General features: G+C 39.1%; 1 protein-coding gene across 4 annotated transcripts in view; it reads left to right on the forward strand.

Moving 5' to 3' along the window:
- NELL2 (neural EGFL like 2) overlaps positions 1-24042 on the forward strand; it is a 437534-nt gene that overhangs the window by 55745 nt on the left and 357747 nt on the right. Inside the window, exons 1-3 of one of the 4 annotated variants that reach the window (XM_043886435.1) lie at positions 17011-17108; positions 17873-17958; positions 18434-18562. In XM_043886435.1, the coding sequence (XP_043742370.1) occupies positions 17904-17958; positions 18434-18562 (184 nt within the window). In that variant the 5' untranslated portion in view covers positions 17011-17108; positions 17873-17903. Of the gene's footprint in view, positions 1-17010; positions 17109-17149; positions 17169-17320; positions 17481-17872; positions 17959-18433; positions 18563-24042 lie in introns of those variants that run through there. The other 3 variants (XM_043886442.1, XM_043886416.1, XM_043886426.1) reach the window with 3 other exon arrangements.

Genomic DNA, 24042 nt, shown 5'->3' on the forward strand with positions numbered 1-24042 from the left:
TTCTCCAGACAGTGGGCATAGAAGGAACCTACCTCAACATAATAAAGCCATATATGACAAACCCACAACTAACATCATCAGTTCAGTCACTCAGTTGTGTCTGACTCTTTGTGACCCCATGGACTGCAGCATGGCAGGCTTTCCTGTCCATCAGAAATTCCCAGAGCTTACTCAAATTCATGTCCATTAGTTGGTGATGCCATCCAATCATCTCATCCTCTGTCATCCCCTTCTCCTCCTGCCTTCAGTCTTTCCCAGCATCAGGGTCTTTTCCAATAAGTCAGTTCTTTGCATCAGGTGGCCAAAATATACATCATACTCAGTGGTGAAAAGCTCAGAGCATTACCCCTAAAATGAATATGACAAAGATGTCCACTCTAGACATTTTTATTCAAGATGGTTTTGAAAGTCCTAGCCATGGCAGTCAGAGAAGAAAAAGAAATAAAAGAAATTCGAATCGGAAAAGAAGTAAAACTTTTACTGTTTGCATATGACATGATACTATACCTAGAAAACCCTAAAGATGCAACCAGAAAACTACTAGAGCTCATCAATTAATTGGTAAAGTTGCAGTATGCAAAATAAATACCCAGAATCCTGTTTCATTTCTATACACTAACAATGAAAGATCAGAAAGAGAAAATAAAGAAAAAAAATCTTATTTATCATTGCATTAAAAAGAATAAAATATCTAGGAATAAATCTACCTAAGAGGGCAAATGACCTGTACTCAGAAATCTGTTAGACCTTGATAAAAGAAATCAAAGATGGTACAAACAGATGGAGAGATATACAATGTTCTTTGGAAGAATCAATATTGTCAAAATGACTATACTATCCAAGGCAATCTACTGCTGTAATGTAGTGCCCATCAAATTACCAATAGCATTTCCCACAGAATTTTAATTTTACAGATTGTATGGAAGCACAAAGGACCCTGAAAGCCAAAGCAATCTTCAGAAAGAAAAACGGTGCTGGAGAAATCAGGCTCACTGACTTCAGAGTAGACCACAAAGCTACAGTACAGTATGGCACTGGCTCAAAGAGGGCGCAGAGAAGGGGGCAGCAGAGGATGAGATGGTCAGATCGCATCACCGACTCGGTGGACAGAAGTATGAACAACCTCTGGGAGACGGTGAAGGACAGGGAAGCCTGGTGCGCTGCAGTCCATAGGGTCACAAAGAATCAGACACAACTTAGTGACTGAACAACAGCAACAACTAGCCCAAAAACAGAAATTAGATTCATGGAACAAGAGAGAAGGTCCAGAGATAAACCTGTGTACCTATTTTCACCTAATCTATGACAAAGGATGCAAGAATATACAATGGAGAAAAGATAGTCTCTCCAATAAGTGGTTCTGGAAAACTGGATAGCTACGTGGAAATGATTGACATTAGAATACTTTCAAACACCATACACAAAGATAAACTCAAAGTGGATTGAAGACCTCAACATAGGCCCAAATACTATAAAACTGTTAGAGGAAAGCATAGGCAGGACACTCTCTGACATAAATCACAGCAAGATCTTTTTGATCCACCTCCAGAGTAATGAAAATAAAAGCAAAAATAAACAAATTGGACCAAATTAAACTTAAAAGCTTTTGCACAGCAAAGGAAACAATAAACAAAATGAGAAGACAATTCTCAGAATGGGAGAAATATTTGTAAAATGAAGCAATTGGCAAGGCATTAATCTCCAAAATATACAAATAACTCGTGTAGTTCTATATTAAAAAAAAAAACCAATCTAAAGCTAGGCTGAAGATCTAAATAGACATTTACTGAGGAAGATATACAGATGACCAAACAGCACAAGAAAAGATGTTCAATATTACTAATTATTAGAGAAATGCAAATCAAAACTGCAATGAGGTATTACCTCACACTAGTCAGAATGGTCATCATCAAAAAAATCTACAAACAATAAATGCCGAAGAGGATGTGGAGAAAAGGCAATCCACCTATACTGTTGCAGGGAATGTAAATTGACACAGCCACTGTGAAGAGCCGTATGGAGATTCTTTAAAAAACTAAATGATGCCTTAAAAAACTAAGTGATGCCATCCAACCATCTCATCCTCTGCCGTCCCCTTCTCCTCATGTCCTCAATCTTTCCCAGAATCAGGATCTATTCCAATGCATTGACTCTTTGCATTAGGTGGCCAAAGTATTGGAGTTTCAGCTTCAGCATCAGTCCTTCCAATGAATATTCAGGGTTGATTTCCTTTAGGATTGACTGGTTTTTCTCCTTGCTGTCCAAGGGACCCTCAAGAGTCTTCTGAGGCATGGAGAAATATATATATTGTATAAATGACTAAATTAGGAGAAGGAGGCTTATGTGGTAGCTTTGAAATTAATTAGTTGTGTGATTTTGAACAGATTGTTGGACTTGTCTGCATCTTAGTTTGCAAAATGAGAACTTTCTAAGCTTTCCTACTAAATGACCATGAATGAGAGTCAGTATTCCCAGCAAGTCCCTGATTCTGTGAAGGCAAGTCAGCTCACACAGGGAAAGGATGAGGCTGACCTGAAGACCCCATGCACCATGAACGCGTTTATTTCCCTGCTCAATCAGCAGTTCTGTCTTCCTCTTTGCCTTCTCAACTCCAGCTTTCAGCCAAAACAGTAAAGCTGGAGATAGAGTCTGGCTCTGTCAGGGTGACATAACTCTTGAGGTTTTTCTTCCTGTAAGAGGATTTGATGATGATATGTGTGAATAGACACTTTGGCCAGGCTCATGCTAAATCTGGGTCCCTGCCAGCCTGTTTAAGACACTAACATAAACGTATTCTTGTTCTCAAGCCTTGCATTTGGACTTGGCTTGTCTGGACTTTCCATTTAATAACTATATGTTCATCAAAAAGAAAATTCTAATGTCAGTAGCTAAGCACTAAGAATTATGTGATGAGTCAGAAAAGATTTTGAATTATTATGTCTTGAGGCCTGAACTTAATAAATTTCCTTTAAGATGTGGGCTGTGAATAACCTTAGAAAAGGAGAATGATTTTTGCTGATAGCAGAGGCAGAATCAAATAAAAATCTTCCTTTGAAAATGGAATTTTTAATGATTCTATATTTACCATTTCTGGAGTTATGTTTACAAGATGAAGGGGAAAATCTGATATAAGTAAAGTTGGCTGCAGGATACCATTAAGAATATTCTCACCTTTAGCCCTCCTGGGGAAGGTTACTTTGTCTCTTACAGGCAAAGCCCTCTCCTTTAACAGAAAATTTTGAGCAAGGCCAGAAGCCAGCAGACTGGCTGAGTCCACATGGATGCTTTATTCTATTCAAATGAACACTAAGTGCTGCAGTGTATTGGCAAAAGCAACCAAGGCTCAATCTGCTTGCCTATTGGCAGTTAAAAATAAGGGCCGCATGGTGGAATATGTTTTTAAACCGATGACTCATGGCTCTTGCAGACTGGAAACATTTGATAAGCCAGTAAGTCAGTCCTGGTCTCAGAACTACATATGTATATATATAAAATTAATATATATATATATTTCAACCCACAAGACTCACTAGCAAATAGTACTATTTAGTTAACCATTTATACATATTCAGTTCTGTTTTCCTTGCCTATTCTCACAGACTGATTTTAATTCATGGTATTTTGCATTATGTTTAACTGAATCACAAAGGGGAATGATAGAAACAGGCCAACCTTGATGTGGCACAGTTTAATGTGACAACAGGAGGAACTAGCGTTTATATCACACAGCAATTTTCAAGGTAGACTTGACCCTCTGCAGTCCTGGGATAGTTATTATGCTATCTTGATGGATGGAAGTTGTGTTTGGCTCAGGAGAGAGGTGGTGGGCCAGGGCCTTGACTCCAAGCTCCTGCTGCTGCTGCTGCTGCTAAGTCACTTCAGTCGTGTCCGACTCTGTGTGACCCCATAGACGGCAGCCCACCAGGCTCCCCCGTCCCTGGGATTCTCCAGGCAAGAACACTGGAGTGGGTTGTCATTTCCTTCTCCAATGTAGGAAAGTGAAAAGTGAAAAGTTAAATTGATGTCGCTTGGTCATATCCAACTCTTAGCGACCCCATGGACTGCAGCCTACCAGGCTCCTCCGTCCATGGGATTTTCCAGGCAAGAGTACTGGAGTGGGGTGCCATTGCCTTCTCCATCACACTCCTGGCCAAGTTCCAACTTGTTTCTTTTTGCCATGCTGCTCCTAGAACTGGATTTGAAGCACTACTTCCCTTATTTTTATTAGAGAGTTTCAGTTAAGTTTTCTGAGTGGTTCAAAGTATGGGGATAATATAAAAAATGTTGACTGAAACCTAACCTTCTTCCATGTCCCAGAGGGGTATTTCTTTTCCCTTCTACTGTCACAATGAGTGTGCTTTGGCTGGAAAGGCATCTTTGTTAAGTAAATTCTCTTTTAACCCTTACCATTCTTTTTTTTTTTTCATATTGTACATAATCATTCTCATTTTGAGATGCTGCTTTTACTAATCTTTATTCTTTAATATTTTTTCTTTTTTGCTATTTTAGTGTTATCAATCTCCTTTTATCTTTTGTACCCCTTCTAGTTTAATTCTACTTTCAGATTCATTCTGTTATTTTGTGTGGTTCTGTTGTTTTGACAAAACCTCACCAAAAATTTCTTTGAGTATTTAGTTCAGTTCAGTTGCTCAGTTGTGTCCGACTCTTTGTGACCCCATGAACCGCAGCACGCCAGTCCTCCCTGTCCGTCACCAACTCCCAGAGTCTACCCAAATCCATGTCCATTGAATGGTGATGCCATCCAACCATCTCATCCTCTGTCATCCCCTTCTCCTCCTGCCCTCAATCTTTCCCAGCATCAGGGTCTCTTCAAATGAGTCAGCTCTTCACATCAGGTGGCCAAAGTATTGGAGTTTCAGCTTCAACATCATCCCTCCAATGAACACCCAGGACTGATCTCCTTTAGGATGCACTGGTTGGACCTCCTTGCAGTCCAAGGGACTCTCAAGAGTCTTCTCCAACACCACAGTTCAAAAGCATCAGTTTTTCGAAACTCAGCTTTCTTTATAGTCCAACTCTCACATCTGTACATGACCACTAGAAAAACCAAAGCCTTGACTAGATGGACCTTTGTTGACAAAATAATGTCTCTGCTTTTCAATATACTGTCTAGGTTGGTCATAACTTTCCTTCCAAGGAGTAAGCATCTTTTAATTTCATGGTTGCAATCACCATCTGCAGTGATTTTGAAGCCCAGAAAAATAAAGTCAGCCACTGTTTCTCTATCTATTTGCCATGAAGTGATGGGAGCGGATGCCATGGTCTTAGTTTTCTGAATGTCAAGCTTTAAGCCAACTTTTCACTCTCCTCTGTCACTTTCATCAAGAGGCTCTTTAGTTCTTCTTCACTTTCTGCTGTAAGGGTGGTGTCATCTGCATCTCTGAGGTTGTTGATATTTCTCCTGGCAATCCTGGAGTGTTGGGTCCTTTCAAATGACACATGGGGCAAGGGAGATGTTAAGAGTCTATGGTTGGTTAAATAAATATGAGCCACTCTGCCTTGAGCCCTGGAGCCCTTGGCTCTCTGATGATTCTTAATATAAAATGAAGGAAATGAGAAAATGAGTCAGGAATCACCCTCTTATCATCTCAGAATTTGGCACAGTCAGCAGCACATGAAAGTGTTTTAGGAGTTCATTGCTTTTCATTGCTGGATCATGTTCCATTGTATGAATTTACCACAATTTAGTCTGTGGACCTTTGCGTTCTTTCTACATTTGGTTAAAATTTATAAAGCTACTATGAGTCTCTGTTTTCATTTCTCTCCGGTACCATTTGATTCCCTCCAGTAAAGTGTAAGAGTTCGTGCCACTTTGTATCTTATTGGCACTTGGAATTCTCAAGTCCTTTTAATTTGAACTATTCTAATAAGCGTGCCTCTCACTGTGGTTTTGATTTGTGTTTCTTTAATGACTGCCAATATTGCACTTTTCATGAACTTCTTTTTGCCATCTGTATCTTCTTTTGGTAAATCGTCTATTTAAACATTTGGGCTTCCTGGGTGGCACTGGTGGTAAAGAATCTGCCTGCCAATACAGGAAACATAAGAGATGCAGGTTTGACCCCTGGGTCAGGAAGATCCCTTGGAGAAAAAAAAATGGCACCCTACTGTAGTTATTCTTACTGGAAGAATCCCATAAACGGAGGAGGCTGGTGGGCTACAGTCTATGGGGTTGCAAAGAGTTGGACATGACAGAGTGTCTGAGTGCAGCACTATTTAAATATTTTGGCTGTTTTCTTTTTAAATTAAAAACTTTGTCTTACTTCTTTATGTATGACTTCTTTATATAATATCAATGCATGTGTGTATGCTTAGTCACCCAGTCATGTCCAATTCTTTGCAACTCTTTGGATTGTAGCCCACCAGGCTCCTCTGTCCAAGGGACTCTCCAGGCAAGAATACTGAAGTGGGTTGCCATTTCCTCCTCCAGAGGATCTTCCTGACCCAGGGATTGAATGTGAGTCTCCTGTGTATCCTGCATTGCTAGGTGGATTCTTTATCTGGAGCCATCAAGGAAGCCCATATATTAATAATGTGAAAACAAGTCATTTATTAGATATACGGTTTGCAAATATTTTCTTCTATCCTGTATTTTGTCTTAATTTTCTTAATGATGTCTTCCAAAAGACTGTACTGCTTTTCAGTACACTGTTGAGGTTTGTCATAGGTTTCCTTCCAAGAAGGAAGCCTCTTTTAATTTCATGGCTGCTGTCACCATCTGCAGTGATTTTGGAGCCCCCGAAGATAAAGTCTGTCAGTGTTCCCATGGTTCCCCCATCTATTTGCTGTGAAGGGATGGAACTGGATGCCGTGGTTTTCATTTTTTAAATGCTAAGTTTTAAGCCAGCTTTCTCACTCTCCTCTTTCACCTTCATCAGGAGGCTCTTTGGTGTGTCATGTTGTTTATGACTCACCATAAAGGTGGTGTCATCTGCAAATCTGAGGTTATTGATATTTCTCCCAGTAATCTTGATTCCAGCTTGAGCTTCATCCAGCCTAGCATTTTGAATGATGTACTTTCCATTTAAGTTAAATTAGCAGGGTGACAATATACAACCTTGACATACTCTTTTCCCAATTTGGAACCAGTCCATAGTTCCATGTCCACTTCTAACTTTTGCTTCTTGACCCGCATACAGGTTTCTTAGGAGACAGGTAAGGTGGTCTGGCACTCCTATCTCTCTAACAGTTTTCTACAGTTTGTTGTGATCCACACAGTCAAAGGCTTTAGCATAGTCAATGAAGCAGAAATAGATGTTTTCTGGAATTCCCTTGCTTTCTCCGTGTTCCAATGAATGTTGGCAATTTGATCTCTGGTTCCTCTGCCTTTTATAAACCCAGCTTGTACATCTGGGTGTACTTGGTTCATACATGCTGAAGCCTAGCTTGAAGGATTTTGAGCGTAACCTTGTTAGGGTGTAGCATGAGTGCAGTTGTGTGGTAGTTTGAACATTCTTTGACATTGATCTTCTTTGGGATTGGAATGAAAACTGACCCTTTATAGTCCTGTGACCACTGCTGAGTTTTCCATATTTGCTGACATATTGAGAGTAGCACTTTAACACCATCATCTTTTAGGATTTTAAATAGCTCAGCTGGTATTCTGTCACCTCCACCAGCTTAGTTCATAGTAATGCTTCCTAAAGCCCACTGGACTTCACACTCCAGGATGTCTAGCTCTATGTGAGTTACCACACCATTGTTGTTATCTGAGTCACTAAGGTCTTTTTTGTATAGTACTGTGTATTCTTGCCACCTCTTCTATATACACTTATACATTCTTTTTCTAATATTGTTTTCCATGGTTTATCACTGGGCATTGAATATAGTTCCTTGTGCTTTACAGTAGGACATTGTTGCTTATCCACTCTCTGTATAAAAGCTCATATCTGCTAACAACAACCTCCTACTATGGCCTTTCCCCAATCCTCTTCCCCTTGGCAACACTCAGTCTTTTCTCTATGTTTGTGATTCTTTTTCTATTTCACAAATAGGTTCATTTGTGTCATATTATAGATTCCACACATAAGTGATATCATATTGTATTTGTCATTCTCTTTCTGATTTGCTTCACTTAGTTGATAATCTCTGGTTTCATCCATGTTGCTTCAAATGGCATTATTTTGTTCTTTTTATGACTGACTAGTATTTCATATACAACTATTGTTAATTGCTACCAAAAAGCCCACTGACATTTTGATTGTCTTGAATCTGTAGATAAAGATGAGTATAACTGATACCTTAAAAATATTAACTCTTCTAATTAATGAGTATTATAAATCTTTTCACCCATTTAGGTCTTCTTTAATTTCATTCAGCAAAATTTTGTCATCTTCAATATAAAATATTATGTATATTCATATTTTTCCATGAATGTTTTATATTTTTAATGCTATTATAAAATAGTATAGCTTTTTAATTTATATTTTCAATTATTCCTTGCTAACATAGAGAAACAAAATTCATTTCTGCATGTTGGTCTGGTAACACTGCTAAACTCACTAATTCTAGTAGTGAATTTTTAAATGTAGATGACAAAATCATCTACGGAAAAATCATTTATTCCTTTCTAATCTGAGTGACTTTTATTTCTTGGCTCTCTGCATTGATTAGAAACTTCAACCTAATGTTACCTTGTTAATTTTGAATCTTTTAAAATATCTTTTACCGTATTGAGGAAGGTTCCTCCTACTTTTACTTTGCAGTTAGTTATTCAGTTTATCATCAGTAGTCGTTCAATTTTGTCAAATGCTTTTTTTACATAAACTGATATGGCCACATAATGTGTCTTCTTTAGATTGTAAATGAGATAGATTTTACTGATTGATTAAAATACATGACTTAACCTTGTATTCCTAGGATAAACCCTATTTCATTGCAGTTTATAATTTTTTTTACAGTTTGCCAGATTTGATTTACCAATATTTTATGAGGATTTTACATGTATGTTCAAAAGATATATTCTGTATGTTCAAAAGCTGTATTTTGTGTCTATATTCTAGTTTCCTTTTTGTTTTGTATTGTCTTTGGCTGATTTTGGTATGAGTAATGTGAATCTCATTAAAAGAGTTGGGAAATACTCCCTCCTCTTCTATTTTTTGGAAAGTTTACGTGATGCTGTTTTTTTCTGTAAGTGTTTGGTGAGATTTGGCAATGAAACTATCTGGTACGGGAGATTTTCATTGATTATGAGAGTGGAATGTGGGGAGTTTCTGAATAAAATTGTGTATTTTCTTAGATCTTCCTTCAGTTTTGTCACAATTTGAAGTTTTGCTACTAGGTGCATAGACATGTAGGATTGTTATGTCTTCTTTGTGAATTGGCCATTTTCCTTTTATGTAATGTATCTCTTTACCTCTGGTAATTTTCTTTGCTCTAGATGTAGTTTTTCTGATATTAACATAGCCACTCCAACTGTCTTTTGATTCGTGTTTGAATCAAACATGAATATCTGTATATCTTTTCTTAATACTTTGCCTGAAATCTGCCACATTATATTTGAAATAAGTATCTTGTAACAGCCAATAGTTGGGGCACATTTTTCAAGTCCATTTTGACAATTTTGGTCTTTTAATTGTTGTGCTTTTAGTCCATTTCCATTTAGCGCAACGTGTATATGTTTGGATTTTGGTTTTCTAGGTTATTTCTTTTCTGTTTGTTGCTTCATTTATCTGTTCTTCACTTAATCCTTTCCCTGTCTTCTTTCAAGTTATCTGAATGTTTTTAATATTTCATTTTTAAATCTTATATCGTTAAACTATATCTCTTTTTATGTATGAGTGTGAAAGTCGCTCAGTTGTGTCCGACTCTTTGTGACCCTATGGACTATACAGTCCATGGAATTCTCCAGGCTAGAATACTGAAGTGTGTAACCATTCCCTTCTCCAGTGGATCTTCCCAAGCCAGGGATGGAATCCAGGTTTCCTGCATTGCAGGCAGATTCTTTACCAGCTGAGCTTTCACTGTTCTGGAGAATACATTATTCATACTTACCTTTTCAGTGTCAACTTAGACTTATGTTACCACTTCAGTTGAAATATAGAGACTTTTCCACCGTATTGGTCCCTTTTTCTTCATCTTTTTATGTTGTGATTGTCTTGCATATTAAATATACGCACACTGAAATCACTTTGGAGAACTTTAAAATTTTTCTTTCAGTCATTATAGTAGCCAGAAGAATGACTTCCCAAGGATGTCCAGGCTCTAATCACTGAAATCCAGGAATATGGAAAGGGAACTTTGTGCATGTGATAGAGCCTTCATGTGAAAAATTATCTTAGATTATGAAATAGCCCCAGTGTCATCATATTAAATATTTAGAAATTAAGGACCTTTCTGAATTGTAGTCAGAGAATCAGAGAGAATGTACTGTGTGAAGGACTTAGCCCACTGTTTCTGGCTTTGAGGATAGGCGAAGAGGCCAATGAGTCAAGGAATGCAGAGACTCTCTAAAAGTTGAAAGATGCAGAAATGGATTCTCTTGTAGAAAGGGACAGAGCCTTGTCAATGCTTTGAACTTAGCCTGGTGACTAGTGTTAGATTTATGATCTACTGTACTGTAAGATCATAATTGTATTATTTCAAGGCACTAGTTTGTGGTAATTTGCTATAGCAGCAGTAGAAAACTAATAACACCATCAAATATATTTTATAAGATTGAAGAGAAGAATAATCTGTTATATTTACCCAGATATTTACCATTTCTATTGCTATTTCTTCTTTCCTGATATGCCAGTTATCTTTCTATTATCATTTCTTTCTGTCTGAAGGACTTCCTTTAGCACTCTCTTAGAACAGGTTTGTTGGCAATCAGTTCTCATTGATTTTCTTAGGCTGAGAATGCTTTCCCTTCGTTTTTATTCCTGAAGGATATTTTCACCAGATATAGAATTCTTTGCACACTTTAAAATATGTTATTCCCTTCTTTCTGGCCTGCATGGTTTCTGATGAGAAGCCTGCATTCATTCAAATTGTTGCTTCCTTGTAAGTAATATGTCATTTTTCTCTTGTTGCTTTCAAAATTTTTTCTTTGTGATGGTTTTGTATTTCTATTGTTTTCAGCAGTTTGATTATGATATGATTAGCCATGGGTTCCTTTGCATTTATCCCATTTGGAATTCACCCTGCTCCCTGAATCTCTTGTTTATGCCTTTTTGCAAATTCAAGAAGTGTTAGGCCATTATTTCTTGAAATATTCCTTTTTTTCTTTTTTTTTTGGCTATTCAACTCTTTCCCTTCTTCTGGGACCCTGATAACATTAAGGTTATTTTGTCTCAGGTTCCTGTTTCTATATTCTATTTTCACTTAAATGCAAACAAACAAAACAAAAGCAAAACCAAAAATCAACCAAACAAAAAAACTTATTTCTGTTATTCTGATTGGATCATTTCATCTGATCTGTATTTAAGCTCACTGACTCTTTCCTCTGTCATCTTCATTCTGTTACTGAGCCCATTCTAATGAGTTTTTAAATTTTGGTTTAATACTTTCCAGTTCTAAAATTTCCACTTTGTTCTTTTTTAATCTCTTCTATTTATTTGCTGCCACTTTCTATCTTTTCATTTGTTTGCCTTTATTTTATGGAGTATTTTAAAATAGCTTTTTAAATGTCTTTTTCAGATAATTCCAACATCTATGTCATCTTGGCATTGGTAAATGTTGATTTTATTTTTCCCATGTAAGTTGAAGTTTTCCTCATTTTTCATATGCCAAATAATTTCAGATTATATCCTGAACATTTGAATATTGTTAAGTACTATGAATTTTAAGTACTATAGAGCACGTCACTTTTTTTTTTTTCTTTAGAGCAGGCAATTGGCCTTGTCAGATTTAGACTGTGAGTTTTGACTAGCCTTCTTGGAGAGATTTCAAAGACGTTATAGTATATTCAGTTTTCTCATGTGTGTATCACCCAGAGGCAGTCTGTGACTTGAGTGATGGTATATTTCTTAGAAGTACTCGCTGCCACTGTGGTGGTACTTCAAACTCTGGTCTTCTTTCTCAGCTTGCCTGCTACTGCCCAATTTTCAGAGTCCTCATATACTCTATGCATTCAAATACTCCAGCCACACCAGGTTTGGTATCATTCGTGGGAGAGAAAGGGTGAGGTGTGCTTTTTCCATCTCACCCAGGGTTAGATTCTCATGCCTACTTTAATTCTTCAAAGCTTTTCACTCTTATTTGTTTACATATTTCCAGTGACACCATCTACTTTCATTTTCTATAGTCTCTTATTTTACGTCTCTGAGTAATTGTGTGTTGGATCTTCTAATCATAACATTCTTCATGTTTTCCATCTCCTTATCATTCTTGCCAGATTTTCAATAATATCTTCAGATCTCATTTTTTATTCCTACGTTTTCCTCCTAATTTCCATCTTTATTTTATCTGCTGCTTTTTGTAGCCAATGCTTTTAAAAATGTAATTTTTAAAATATATGTTTATTTCTAGAGGGCTTCCCTGGGGGCTCAGATGGTAAAGAATGCCCTGCAGTGCTGGAGACCTGAGTTTGATCGCTTGGTCGGGAAGATCCCTTGGAGAAGGGAACAGCTACCCACTCCAGTATTCTTGCCTAGAGAATTTCATGGACAGAGGAACTTGGGAGATTACAGTCCATGAGGTCACAAAGAGTTGGACATGATTGAACAATTGACACTTTCACTTTATTTCTAGAAGTTCTATTTGGTTTCCTTTGAAATCTGCCTAATAATACCTCATATACTTCTGCACCTTCATTATTTTTTTCTATGCCTAAAAAAACTCTAATCATTTAAAATATATTTTTTAGTACTATTGATTATGCTTTTTCGATACACTGAGTCCATGAGATACTAATTCTCTTTTTTCACATGTGTTTGCCTCCTGACTGATTTTCATGGTATTTTACTTCAGTGCAATTTATTAATTGTTATTATTTTGTGCTTATATCTTCATTAGAATTTTTTCTCTTATATGCCAGAATTTGTGGAAGCTCCCCTAATAGAATTCTTACATTTGCTTCTTCAGGATATGCTGGGGGTTTTATTCTAATTTTTGATTTTAGAATTTCTTATACTAGTGAAGATGTAATTTTAGTGCTCATGTCAAGGCTTGAGATTTGACATTTTTTATAGTTAGAACTGGACATGGAACAATGGACTGGTTCCAAATTGGGAAAGGAAATGTCAAGGCTATGTCAATTTACAAGTATATTGTCACCTTTCTTATTTAACTTATATGGAGAGTACATCATGTGAAATGCTGGACTGGATGAAACACAAGCTGGAATCAAGATTGCCAGGAGAAATATCCATAACCTCACATATGCAGATGACACCAACCTTATGGCAGAAAGTGAAGAGGAGCTAAAGAGCCTCTTGATGAATGTGAAAGAGGAGTGTGAGAAAGCTGGCTTAAAACTCAACATTCAAAAAATGAAGATCATGGCATCCAGTCCCATCACTTTGTGGCAAATAGATGGGGAAACAACAGAAACAGTGACTGACTTTATTTTCTTGGGCTCCAAAATCACTGCCTGAAGACTGTAGCCATGAAATTAAAAGATTCTTACTCCTTGGAAGAAAATCTATGACAAACCTAGACAGCATGGTAAAAAGCAGAGACATTACTGACAAAGGTTCGTCTAGTCGTTTTTCTCGTAGTCATGTATGGATGTGAGAGTTGGACTATAAAGAAAGCTGAGCGTCAAAGAATTGATGCTTTTGAATTGTGGTGTCAGAGGAGACTCTTGAGAGTTCCATGAACTGCAAGGAGCTCCAACCAGTCCATCCTGAAGGAAATCAGTCCTGAATATTCATTGGAAGGACTGATGCTGAAGCTGAAACTGTAACTTTGGCCACCTGATGCGAAGAACTGATTCATTTGAAAAGACCCTGATGCTGGGAAAGATTGAAGGCAGGAGGAGAAGGGGATGACAGAGGAAGAGATGGTTGGGTACTACTACTGACTCGATAGACATGAGTTTGAGCAAGCTCTGGGAGTTGGTGATGGACAGGGAAGTCTGGCATCCTGCAGTCCATGGGATCACAAAGAGTCAGACATGACTGAGCAACTGTACTGAACTGAACTGATAGATGACTTTGTTCTCCATCTACGGTCATATGCAGTTGGCAAACCTTCTTGTTCTTGGGTCTATATGCAAAATATGTGTGTATGTATATATATATATGTACAATAAAATACTTCAAATCTCCCTATTCTTATTGAAAGGATCAGTATCGTCTTTACCTCTTCTGGCTTTGGCCATGGTTCATTGGTTCTAGTTCTCATGTGGATGACAGAGTTCTACTCCATTGTCTTGAGGTCCCTACTGCGTCTGAAACCCCGTGTCCTACCCTCTGCTAATCATCGCCTGAGTCAGTTCTTTTTCAGCCAGTTTTCAGCTTTCTCTGTTTTTCCCTGGCATCTGGGAATTTTTTCTTTCTTTTTTAATTTAAAGTTCATCTGTGAATAAAATATTCTTGGAAATTCTATTTAGCTTTGAGATGTGTTTATGAATACAGGGTTTGTAGAGGCTACCTTGTGACTGAACTTTATGTGGTTAGTATTTATATTAGTTTTCTCTGAATGCTGAAGCAAATCACAAATTTAGTGATTAAAGCAACAGAAATTTAGTATCTTACATTTCTGTAGTTTAGAAGTCTAAAATGGATTTCACTGGGCTAAAATCAAGGTATTGGCAATATTGTGTTCCTTTGTGTGTGTGTTCAGTTTAGTTCAGTTGCTCAGTCATGTCTGACTCTTTACGACCCCATGAACTGCAGCACTCCAGGCCTCCCTGTCCCTCACCAACTGCCAGAGTCTACCCAAACCATGTCCATTGAGTCAGTGATGCCATCTAACCATCTCATCCTCTGTCATCCCCTTTTCCTCCTGCCCTCAATCTTTGCCAGCATCAGTGTCTTTTCAAATGAGTCAGCTATCCACGTCAGGTGGCCAAATTATTGGAGTTTCAACTTCAACATCAGTCCTTCCAATGAACACCCAGGACTGATCTGCTTTAGGATGGACTGGTTGGATCTCCTTGCAGTCCAAGGGACTCCCAAGAGTCTTCTCCAATACCACAGTTTAAAAGCATCAATTTTTTGGTGCTCAGCTTTCTTTATAGTCCAACTCTCACATCCATACATGGCTGCTCGAAAAACCAAAGCCTTGACTAGATGGACCTTTGTTGGCAAAGTAATGTCTCTGCTTTTTAATATGCTGTCTAGGTTGGTCATAACTTTCCTTCCAAGGAGTAAGCATCTTTTAATTTCATGGCTGCAGTCACCATCTGCAGTGACTTTGGAGCCCAGAAAATTAAAATAAGCCACTGTTTCCACTGTTTCCCTGTCTATATGCCATGAAGTGATGGGACCGGATGCCATGATCTTAATTTTCTGAATGTTGAGCTTTAACCCAACTTTTTCATTCTCCTCTTTCACATTCATCAAGAGGTTTTTTAATTCTTCTTCACTTTCTGCCATAATGGTGGTGTCATCTGCATATGTGAGGTTATTGATCTTTCTCTTGGCAATCTTGATTCCAGCTTGTGCTTCTTCCAGCCCTGCATTTCTCATGATGTACTCTGCATATAAGTTAAATAAGCAGGGTGACAATATACAGCCTTGATGTACTCCTTTTCCTATTTGGAACCAGTCTGTTGTTCCATGTCCAGTTCTAACTGTTGCTTCCTGACCTGCATACAGGTTTCTCAAGAGGCAGGTCAGCTGGTCTGGTATTCCCATCTCCTTCAGAATTTTTCACAGTTTATTATCATCCACACAGTCAAAGGCGTTGGCATAGTCAATAAAGCAGAAATAGATGTTTTTCTGGAACTCTCTTGCTTTTTTGATGATCCAACGGATGTTGGCAATTTGATCTCTGGTTCCTCTAAATATGTGTGTATATGTATATTTATTTTTTCCTCTGATTTTATCTTTCAGTTTTTATTGTCACTTTTGTAAATACTTGTTAAAATTCATTACTTTGGTAGTACTGCTATAGAAAAATGTTTAATTTCCTGATGAATAATTTCCTTTGAATTAATTCAATTCAGTTACATTAATTTCATTTTGTGTAGTTTTGCAAGTTTGTGAAGTTACATAAAACAACGCTTCATCACATTTAAGTACAGATCTACTTCTCAAAAGTTTACAAAATTAGAAATAGAATCAAATAGAAAAACTGATAAGGAAAGATCATTTAGACTTATTTTGGAAAAACTTCCAGATTCTGATATTTTTCCCTTAAAAATTCCAAGGACAGAGCTAAATATGTCCCACTCATCTTGTTATAGTATGCTACTAAGTTGCTTCAGTCACGTCCAACTCTGTGCGACCCCACGGACTGTAACCCACCAGGCTCTTCTGTCTATAGAATTCTCCAGGCAAGAATACTGCAGTGGCTTGCTGTGCCCTCCTCCTATTATAGTATAATAGAGTATGTATTGCCCTGCTGAAACCTCAGACTCTACCCAGTAGGTATTTTGGTAACTAACTGTGTAGGCTCCTTTCGAGAATTCAGAGTCTACTTGTTTGGATGGAAAATGAAGAAACTCAATTGACGTTTTTGTATAGATTAGCATTTTAATCGCTTTTGCAACTTCCTCAGTATGGGACTTCAATGTCATTATTCAAAATTTACCTCAAAATTTAAAGGAACCTCTATCTACCTATCGATCTATCATTTTTCTCTTCTTTTTGGCATAGGCAAGCACCCTGCTTTGCTGCCCGTGCCTCATGCTGTGTGCTTGTCCTGGGGAACCGGAGCCTGTGGGCGCTGTGTTTGGCAGGGGGCGCGCGAGGTCCCGGAGCTGTCCAGCAGTTCCCGGCTAAGTTCGCCCCTGCTCTCTCCGCGCGGGGAAGCTCTCCAGCGCCCCGCCCCGGGCAGGGAACCTCTCCCCCGGAGCTCCCAGGGCTTCCCAGGCTCGCCACCAGTCTCCGCCCGTTTCTACCTACTTCCAGCCCCACCGCGGGAGTCCAGCTGCCTTAGTAGTCTTCCTCCGCAAGCCTCCGAGAGGGATTCCCCTCGCTCGTCCGCGGGGCTGCGCTTCCCTTCTTTGCCTAAAGGGCGGGCGAGCGCGTCTCCAGCTAGCCTCGCCTTCTGCAGTTGGGTGGTCCTTTCTCTTTCCCCGTCTGTCTTTCTAGACACGCGCCCAAAATTGAGGGGTGAGAGCAAAGACCGCCCATCAACTTAGCACCTTGAAATAAGATCTTTCGATCCCGAAGGAGCTGAGCGTAGCCGGGATCGGCGAGAGAGGGAGGACGCGGCGGAGGCTGTCGCGGCTCCGGGGTCCGCTGGACGGGGTTCGGGGACCGAGAAGCCCGCGTGGGAGAGGGACGCGGGGCGCCGGGCCTCGCCCTCGGACTCCCTCCCTTCTCCTCCTCTCCCCGCCTCCCCGACCCGCCCCTCCCTCGCCCAGGAGCAGTCTCTCCGCGCGTCTCCCGGCGCTCTCTCCATTGTCTCTGCCTTTACAACAGGTTCGGGCGGCGGGGAAGACGGGCGGGTGCGGGGCCGCCCCAGACCCGGCTTTCTTGGGGGGGCCTCCTTTCCTCCGGGAGTGTGCTCCTTCGGCAGCTTTGATTCGGCCCAAGAGCTAATTTCCCGGCGGAGCAGCCCCCGGGGAGGCCGACCCCTCCCTCCGGGCCCCGTCCCAACCCGCGCCCGCCGCCTGGGCTCTGCGTGTGGGAATGATGTGCGCATTGGAGGGTCTAAGTTCTTCACGTGCCTCGGGGGGTCCTCCTTTTTTTTTCTTAGCAACCAAATCATACTAATCTTACTAATCAGTAAATCCAAGCCAGCGGCAGGAAAGACAAACAATATTTTTTTTCCCGCTTGATTCCAAGAACCTCTTCGATTTTTATTTTTAAAGAGGGAGACGATGGACTGAGCAGATCGGCACCATGGAGTCTCGGGTCTTACTGAGAACGTTCTGTTTGCTCTTCGGTCTCGGAGCAGGTGAGTGGCCGCAGAGCTGGGGCGGGAGAGGGGATGGCTCCCACCTCGGGGCAGCCCCAGCTGCCTGGGGACGCCTCGCTTTCCCTCCACCTGAAGTAGGTCTGGAGTGGGAAGCTTGGAGTCGGGGGTGGGTTTGGATTTGGATTTTTTTTTTTTTTTTTGGTCCCTATGCTTGTCTTGGAGACCGCAGGGCGGGTCACAACCCAGGTCTAGGGTCTGAGGGCCGAGGGGAACTTTGCACCGATCAGGGTTTTAAAGTAGGTCACGGAAATGGGACTGGGTGCTCCGCTATTTAAAGCTGGGCTGCTGATCTCAGGTAAGGCTCTCCGCGGCGGCGGCGGCGGAGGGAGTCGCCTCTCTTCGTCAGTTTCCAATACTGTCTCGAAGACGCTGTTCTTTGCTGCCCTGAAAGAAGAGGCTTGCATTCTGATGGAGCTTTTTCTTTCTTTTCTCCTCCCTTCCCCACTCCCACCAGTTTGGGGTATTGGTGTGGACCCCTCCCTGCAGATTGACGTCTTAACGGAGTTAGAACTTGGGGAGTCCACGATCGGAGTGCGCCAGGTCCCCGGGCTGCACAATGGGACGAAAGCCTTTCTCTTTCAAGGTATGAGGAGCCTGCTTAGTCCCCAGCGCGGTTTCAGTTCGGATAACCCCGGGAGGAGCTGGCCTGGCCTCTCCTCCTAACTTCTGTTCTGCCTCATGGATGACAGTATCTGAGCTGAGACGAGGAGGGGTTAGTGTGAAATACACATATCTTCCACCTCTTTTTAAGGTGCTTGTTTCACACTTCTCCCGCCCCCTCCTCTTCCTTACTTTGTACTCTTGCCAGTCTAATGGATAGTTCCTTAATTACTGTGCAGAAACTCCGATGGCAGATGGTTGATTCTGGAGTCTGGGGAACAATGAATTATAACAAACACCTCATCTGGGTGAAATTGATTTAGGAAGGAAATAGGGTAGCTTAATCTTAGTTAAAACATTGCTCTCTGAAAGTTTCAGGTACAATGGTGCTCAGTTGTGGACGAATTTCTTTATGTGGGTAGCTTTGTGGGAAAATTAAATATTTCAATAGTTTTAAGCACTGTATGTCACAAACAATATATTTAAGATTCCTCATTGAAAGATAACGATTCTTCTCCATCGATAACAAGAGAAAAGAAATAATATTCTTTTACAGTATTCTTTGTCTCACCGTTAATTGTGTACTCAGGATTTTAAAACGTTTTTGTTGAAGTCAATGAACTGGCTATGCACGTGTCTGCATTTAAATTTACCTGTGTTAGGTAGTCAGAAGCAAACTCCAATGAATCAAGGCTTCAGTGTTGATTCACCAACACTTTTGAAGGTTTCTTGGTTTTGGGGAGATGCTGTAACATGACTATTCTAAAAGGTAGCTAAACACATACAGAAAGAGTAGTTTCCCATATGGTGAAATACAGATGAAGGCAAAAAAGTAATGGACTTTGTGGTTTAACATATGTGATGGACCGACCCCTCCCAGATTTTTCTTTTGTGATTTTGGTGCTGTGCCTTCAAAAACTGGCAACTCATAATTAACAAAGAGTTGGATATGCAAAATAAAACTTCAGCAAAATTACCACCAAGAAATAGGCATAAAATAAAACTTGAGTGTTGCTGTAGAGGTGTTGTTGCTCAATATAGCCAGTATGTGTCACCATGGACAGTAACACCAAAGCTTACAGTTGGAAAAGGAGGAAACTGACCTGTGTTGCATTTATTTAAAACAAGTTTACTCTTACAATACGTTAAATGTAATTTTCTCTTTTAATTATGGTGCACCCACTAAATGTTTTTATTATGACAGATACTTGTGATAATATTTTATTTACTTAAAGGTCTTTTTTTTTTCTTTGGTGGGGAGTGTGTGTGTGTGACTTTGATATTGAATCCTTTAAAAACAATGACCAAATCTAATAAAGGAAATAAGATTAGACTGTCAGCAAAATTCACAGAGTGGAATAAAGGTGTCATTAGGGTTAAACTTCTTTTTTTTTTTCTTTTCCTTTTTCTTTTTCTTTTCAACCTGTGATTTTTCAATCCCTGTGAACTGGAAACAGAATTATTTCAGGACTGCCAAACTGAGTAACCGGAAAGCTTTATGGAAGCTAAAGCTCCTAATAAATAAATGGCATTGAAGTGTCCTTAAAATTTCCAAAGATCCTTTAAATTATATTGGTGTTCTTCTTGGCTTTCTCTGAAGAGTGTCTGAGCTGTCACAAATAGAAACCTTCAGGACTGCGCATTTTATGTTCTAATGCTAGACAATTTCTTGGAAATAGAAGGCATCTATATCTTTTTCTGGTTAATTTTAAAAAGAAATGTTTAGTGTTCATTTTTATTTAAATTGTCAGTTGTTCAAGATAGGCATTGTGTTGCGAATGAGTTGTCCATAGTTACTATGTATCCGTGCACACTGATGAACTGCTTTTGTTTCTGTGTTGGTATCAAGACCAATATTTAGAAAGATTAAATGCCCAAGAAGCAAGGTTTTAAGAGATTTGGAGATGCAAAGTTTTATTTCTTGTCTAGTTATCAACCTTATTTCATATAGCCAATCAATCAGCAAGTTTTTTCTGCTGGGTGGGGGCTTTCCAGGTAGCACAGTGGGAAAGGATCTGCCTGCTATGGGTTTGATCCCTGGGTGGGGAAGATCTCCTGGAGTGGGAAATGGCAACCCACTCCAGTATATTTGCCTGGAAAATTCCACAGACAGAGGAGACTGGCGGGCTACAGGCCATGAGGTTGCAAAGAGTCTGACAGGACTGAGTGAGTGAGCTTGCACACATGCACGTGTTCTGAGTAGGCTTATGTTACTAATGTGTTTATTATGCTCTAATGATTTCTCTTATTCTCAGATTGAGAATTTAAAATTGACAGCAGGTGGGTGTTTGAGCCTGCTTGATAGTTCTGTATTACCTTGGAAAGTTCTGTTCTCTGCAATTAGAATGTGGAAACTGTTGTTAAGAAGTCAGTTCTGACTCCTGTTGCTTCACTGGGATTTCATGAGTTTTAGAAAGACAAAAGCTTTCAACCTCTAAAGAATTTATGGATTTGTTTTATAGTGAATTGAGGGTGCTGCAGATATTTTTGTATAGTTTGTAACATGTCACAGCAGGGATAGTAACACATTATAAAACCTGTGAGATGCGCTCAGATTTCACATAAACCTAGCAGATAAGTAAGTTTGTGCTGTCAGATATGTTCTAAATAGATGGGAGAGATTTTCGAACCATCAGTTTTGTTCTGTAGTCATATTGTCTTTTGTCTCTTGTCTTTAAAGAAATCTTAGCATATTATTTCCCAATGACTTTCGCTCATTTAATATTTTGGTTACTTCATTCTTCCCTTTATTGGTTTTTAAGATGCTTGTAATTTGGTACTTTTCAAATCTAAATACTTTTTTGTAAATTATCATGCAATATGAATCTACTATTATTTAATAATAATACTTATTACATATATAACAAAACAAAGAGAAATGTGTTTCACAGTTATATCTGATGTTTATACAAAAGTTGTTTTGTTGTTGATATTTAGTTTATAATTGTTTTGGAAATTGAAGTAATAAGATACTAATTTAGATCACCCATTGATACATGTGGCTTTTGATCTGTGCCAATGATAATAATTTTCAAAAGAAACAAGTGAACAGGCAACAATTTAGAATCTGTATCAAGATCTTCCATGTATTTCTAGCTGTAATCTGACTAAGCCACAAAAATATGTTTTTAACAAATGGAGGACTGGATGCTGAAGTATTCTGAAATGTTGAGGGCTAGTACAATTATAGATAAAATTCTACCAACCTTGTTTAAAGTCGAGGGAGTATTCTTCAAGATAATGATCACAGTAATGTTCTTCCCTCTTTGTGCACAAGAGACCAAGAATAAGAGTGTACAGAAGCATAGTTCTAGGACTTTCTAGCATGACTTTCAGATCTTTGGTTTTAATATTTGCCCTGGCTGTGTTCCCAAACTAGATCATTTCCTCTTTGGTTTAATAAAATTTCTTCTGGGGTGTCCACAGATTTTTATAATACTATTAATCTCCACAAAAGAAGTAGATAAGATAAAAGCATATTTCCCCCCTGATTTGGTAATTTGAAAAATAAATTTTTTAGTAATTATTTTTAAAGAACTTTAATATTTTAAAGGAAAAAAGAATTCCCAAGTCTATCCTTATGACAGTATTTGAAAATAAGAATGAAATTGGACATTTGGTGGTGGGTCATTGGCTTGATGAGGCAGTAGCAACTGCATAAGGAAAGTGAGTGGCAGTGAATATCTGACCTTCAGTGAAGATCGGAGAGTATCTGTGGACTTACAGTGACCATTGGTGCCCCATTAGAATAGAACAGCACAGTGGCTGAGAGATAGAACAAGTGGAATTTCATTATTTGTGTTTCTGTCATAAAGTTAATTTCTATGAGCTTCAGTACCCTCAATTATAAAATTAATGTTGTTATGAAGAATTTTTTTGTGCAGTTACTGTTCTGCTAGGTATTAGGCATATAACAAATGAAGTTAGAACTTTCATAATGCCTTCAAAGTGTCATTAAACAAACAATTACACAGATAATAATTTAATCACTATTAAGATAAATGATATGAAGAAAAACTAAGGATGTAAGAGAATCTACATCTTGTTTAGGGAGTTGCAGGATCAGGGAAGCTCTTTGAAGAAGAATCACTTAAGCTGATAGCCAAAGGATACCTAAGAGTAGTGTGGGGAAGAGGAGCTGTGGGGATTCAGAAAGAAGGACTAACACGGGCAAAGGAAACAGCGTGAGCAAAGATCTTTTCCTCAAATGAGCATAGTGCATTTGCCCAGAGTGGTGGAAACCTAAGCATTGTGATATGAAATGAAGCAGATGAAGATAGCATGGATCAGGTTACATGGTACATCATACTTATACAGAAGAATTGAAAGTTTATCATTATGCAATATATATTGTGGCAGGGTTAATAATCTCTCAGAGATGTTCATATCCTAGGAACCTGATTATATATTGTGTTACTTGTCAAGGGGGAATTAAGGTTGCAAATCAGTTGCTCTTAAGATAAGGAAATTTTCTTGGATGATTTAGGTAGGCCTCGTGTAATCACACAGGTCCTTTAAATGGGAAAGTAGAAGCTAGAATAGCCAGTGTCAGAGTGAGGCAAAGAAGAATGACTAGACCTGGACATTGCTAGCTTTGAAGATAAAAGTGGGCCACAAGCAAAGGAATGTAGGCAGTCTCCAGAATTTGGAAAATGTAAGAAAGCAGATTTTCATTCATTGTGTCCAGAAGGAATATGGCACAGCTGACACCTTGATGTTAGTCCAGTAAGATTCCATTTGGACTTCTGACCTCCAGAAATGTGAGATAATGAATTGGTGTTGATTTAAGCCACTAAGTTTGTGGTGATTTGCTACAGCAGCAATAGGAAACTAACACAGGTTTTGATAAATGGAAGTGGGAGATGCTGGAAGAAATAAAACCGTGGAAGTGGCTTTGAAATTGTGCAATAGGCACATGCTGGAAGAATTTTGAGAAGCATGATAAAAGCAAAGGCTAGATACCCTTGAATAGACTGTTCGTAGAAGTAGGATGTTGGTGGTTCTACTAGTGAGGGCTCAGAAAAAGATGGAAGAACATGGTAGAGAAAGCCTAAATCATCTCAGAGAACACCTGACCTGTCATGAACAGACTGTTTGTAGCGATATGGGCAATAGAGGCAATGCTAGTGAGGGCTCAGAGACCAGGAACACGTTACTGAAAACTAGAGGGAAGGATATCCTTGTTAGATAGTGGCCGAAATCTGAGCTGAATTCTGCCCTGCTGTTATGTGGAAAGTCAAACTTGTAAACACGAATTTAGATATTTAGCTGAGATAATATATATGCAGAGGTGCAGCCTGGCTTTCTCTTACTGCTTGTAGTAAAATGTGAAAGGAGAAAGATAGATTGAGGGAAGAATTGTTAAGCAAAAAGGAACCAGAACTTTACATCTGAGAAATTCTTCGCCTATCCAGATTGCAAAATATGCTGAAATTAGGAGATTTGCTGGCAGGAAAGCCTTTT

This window comes from Cervus elaphus, chromosome 3 (assembly GCF_910594005.1).
Source record: "Cervus elaphus chromosome 3, mCerEla1.1, whole genome shotgun sequence".
Classification (NCBI taxonomy): Eukaryota; Metazoa; Chordata; class Mammalia; order Artiodactyla; family Cervidae; genus Cervus; species Cervus elaphus.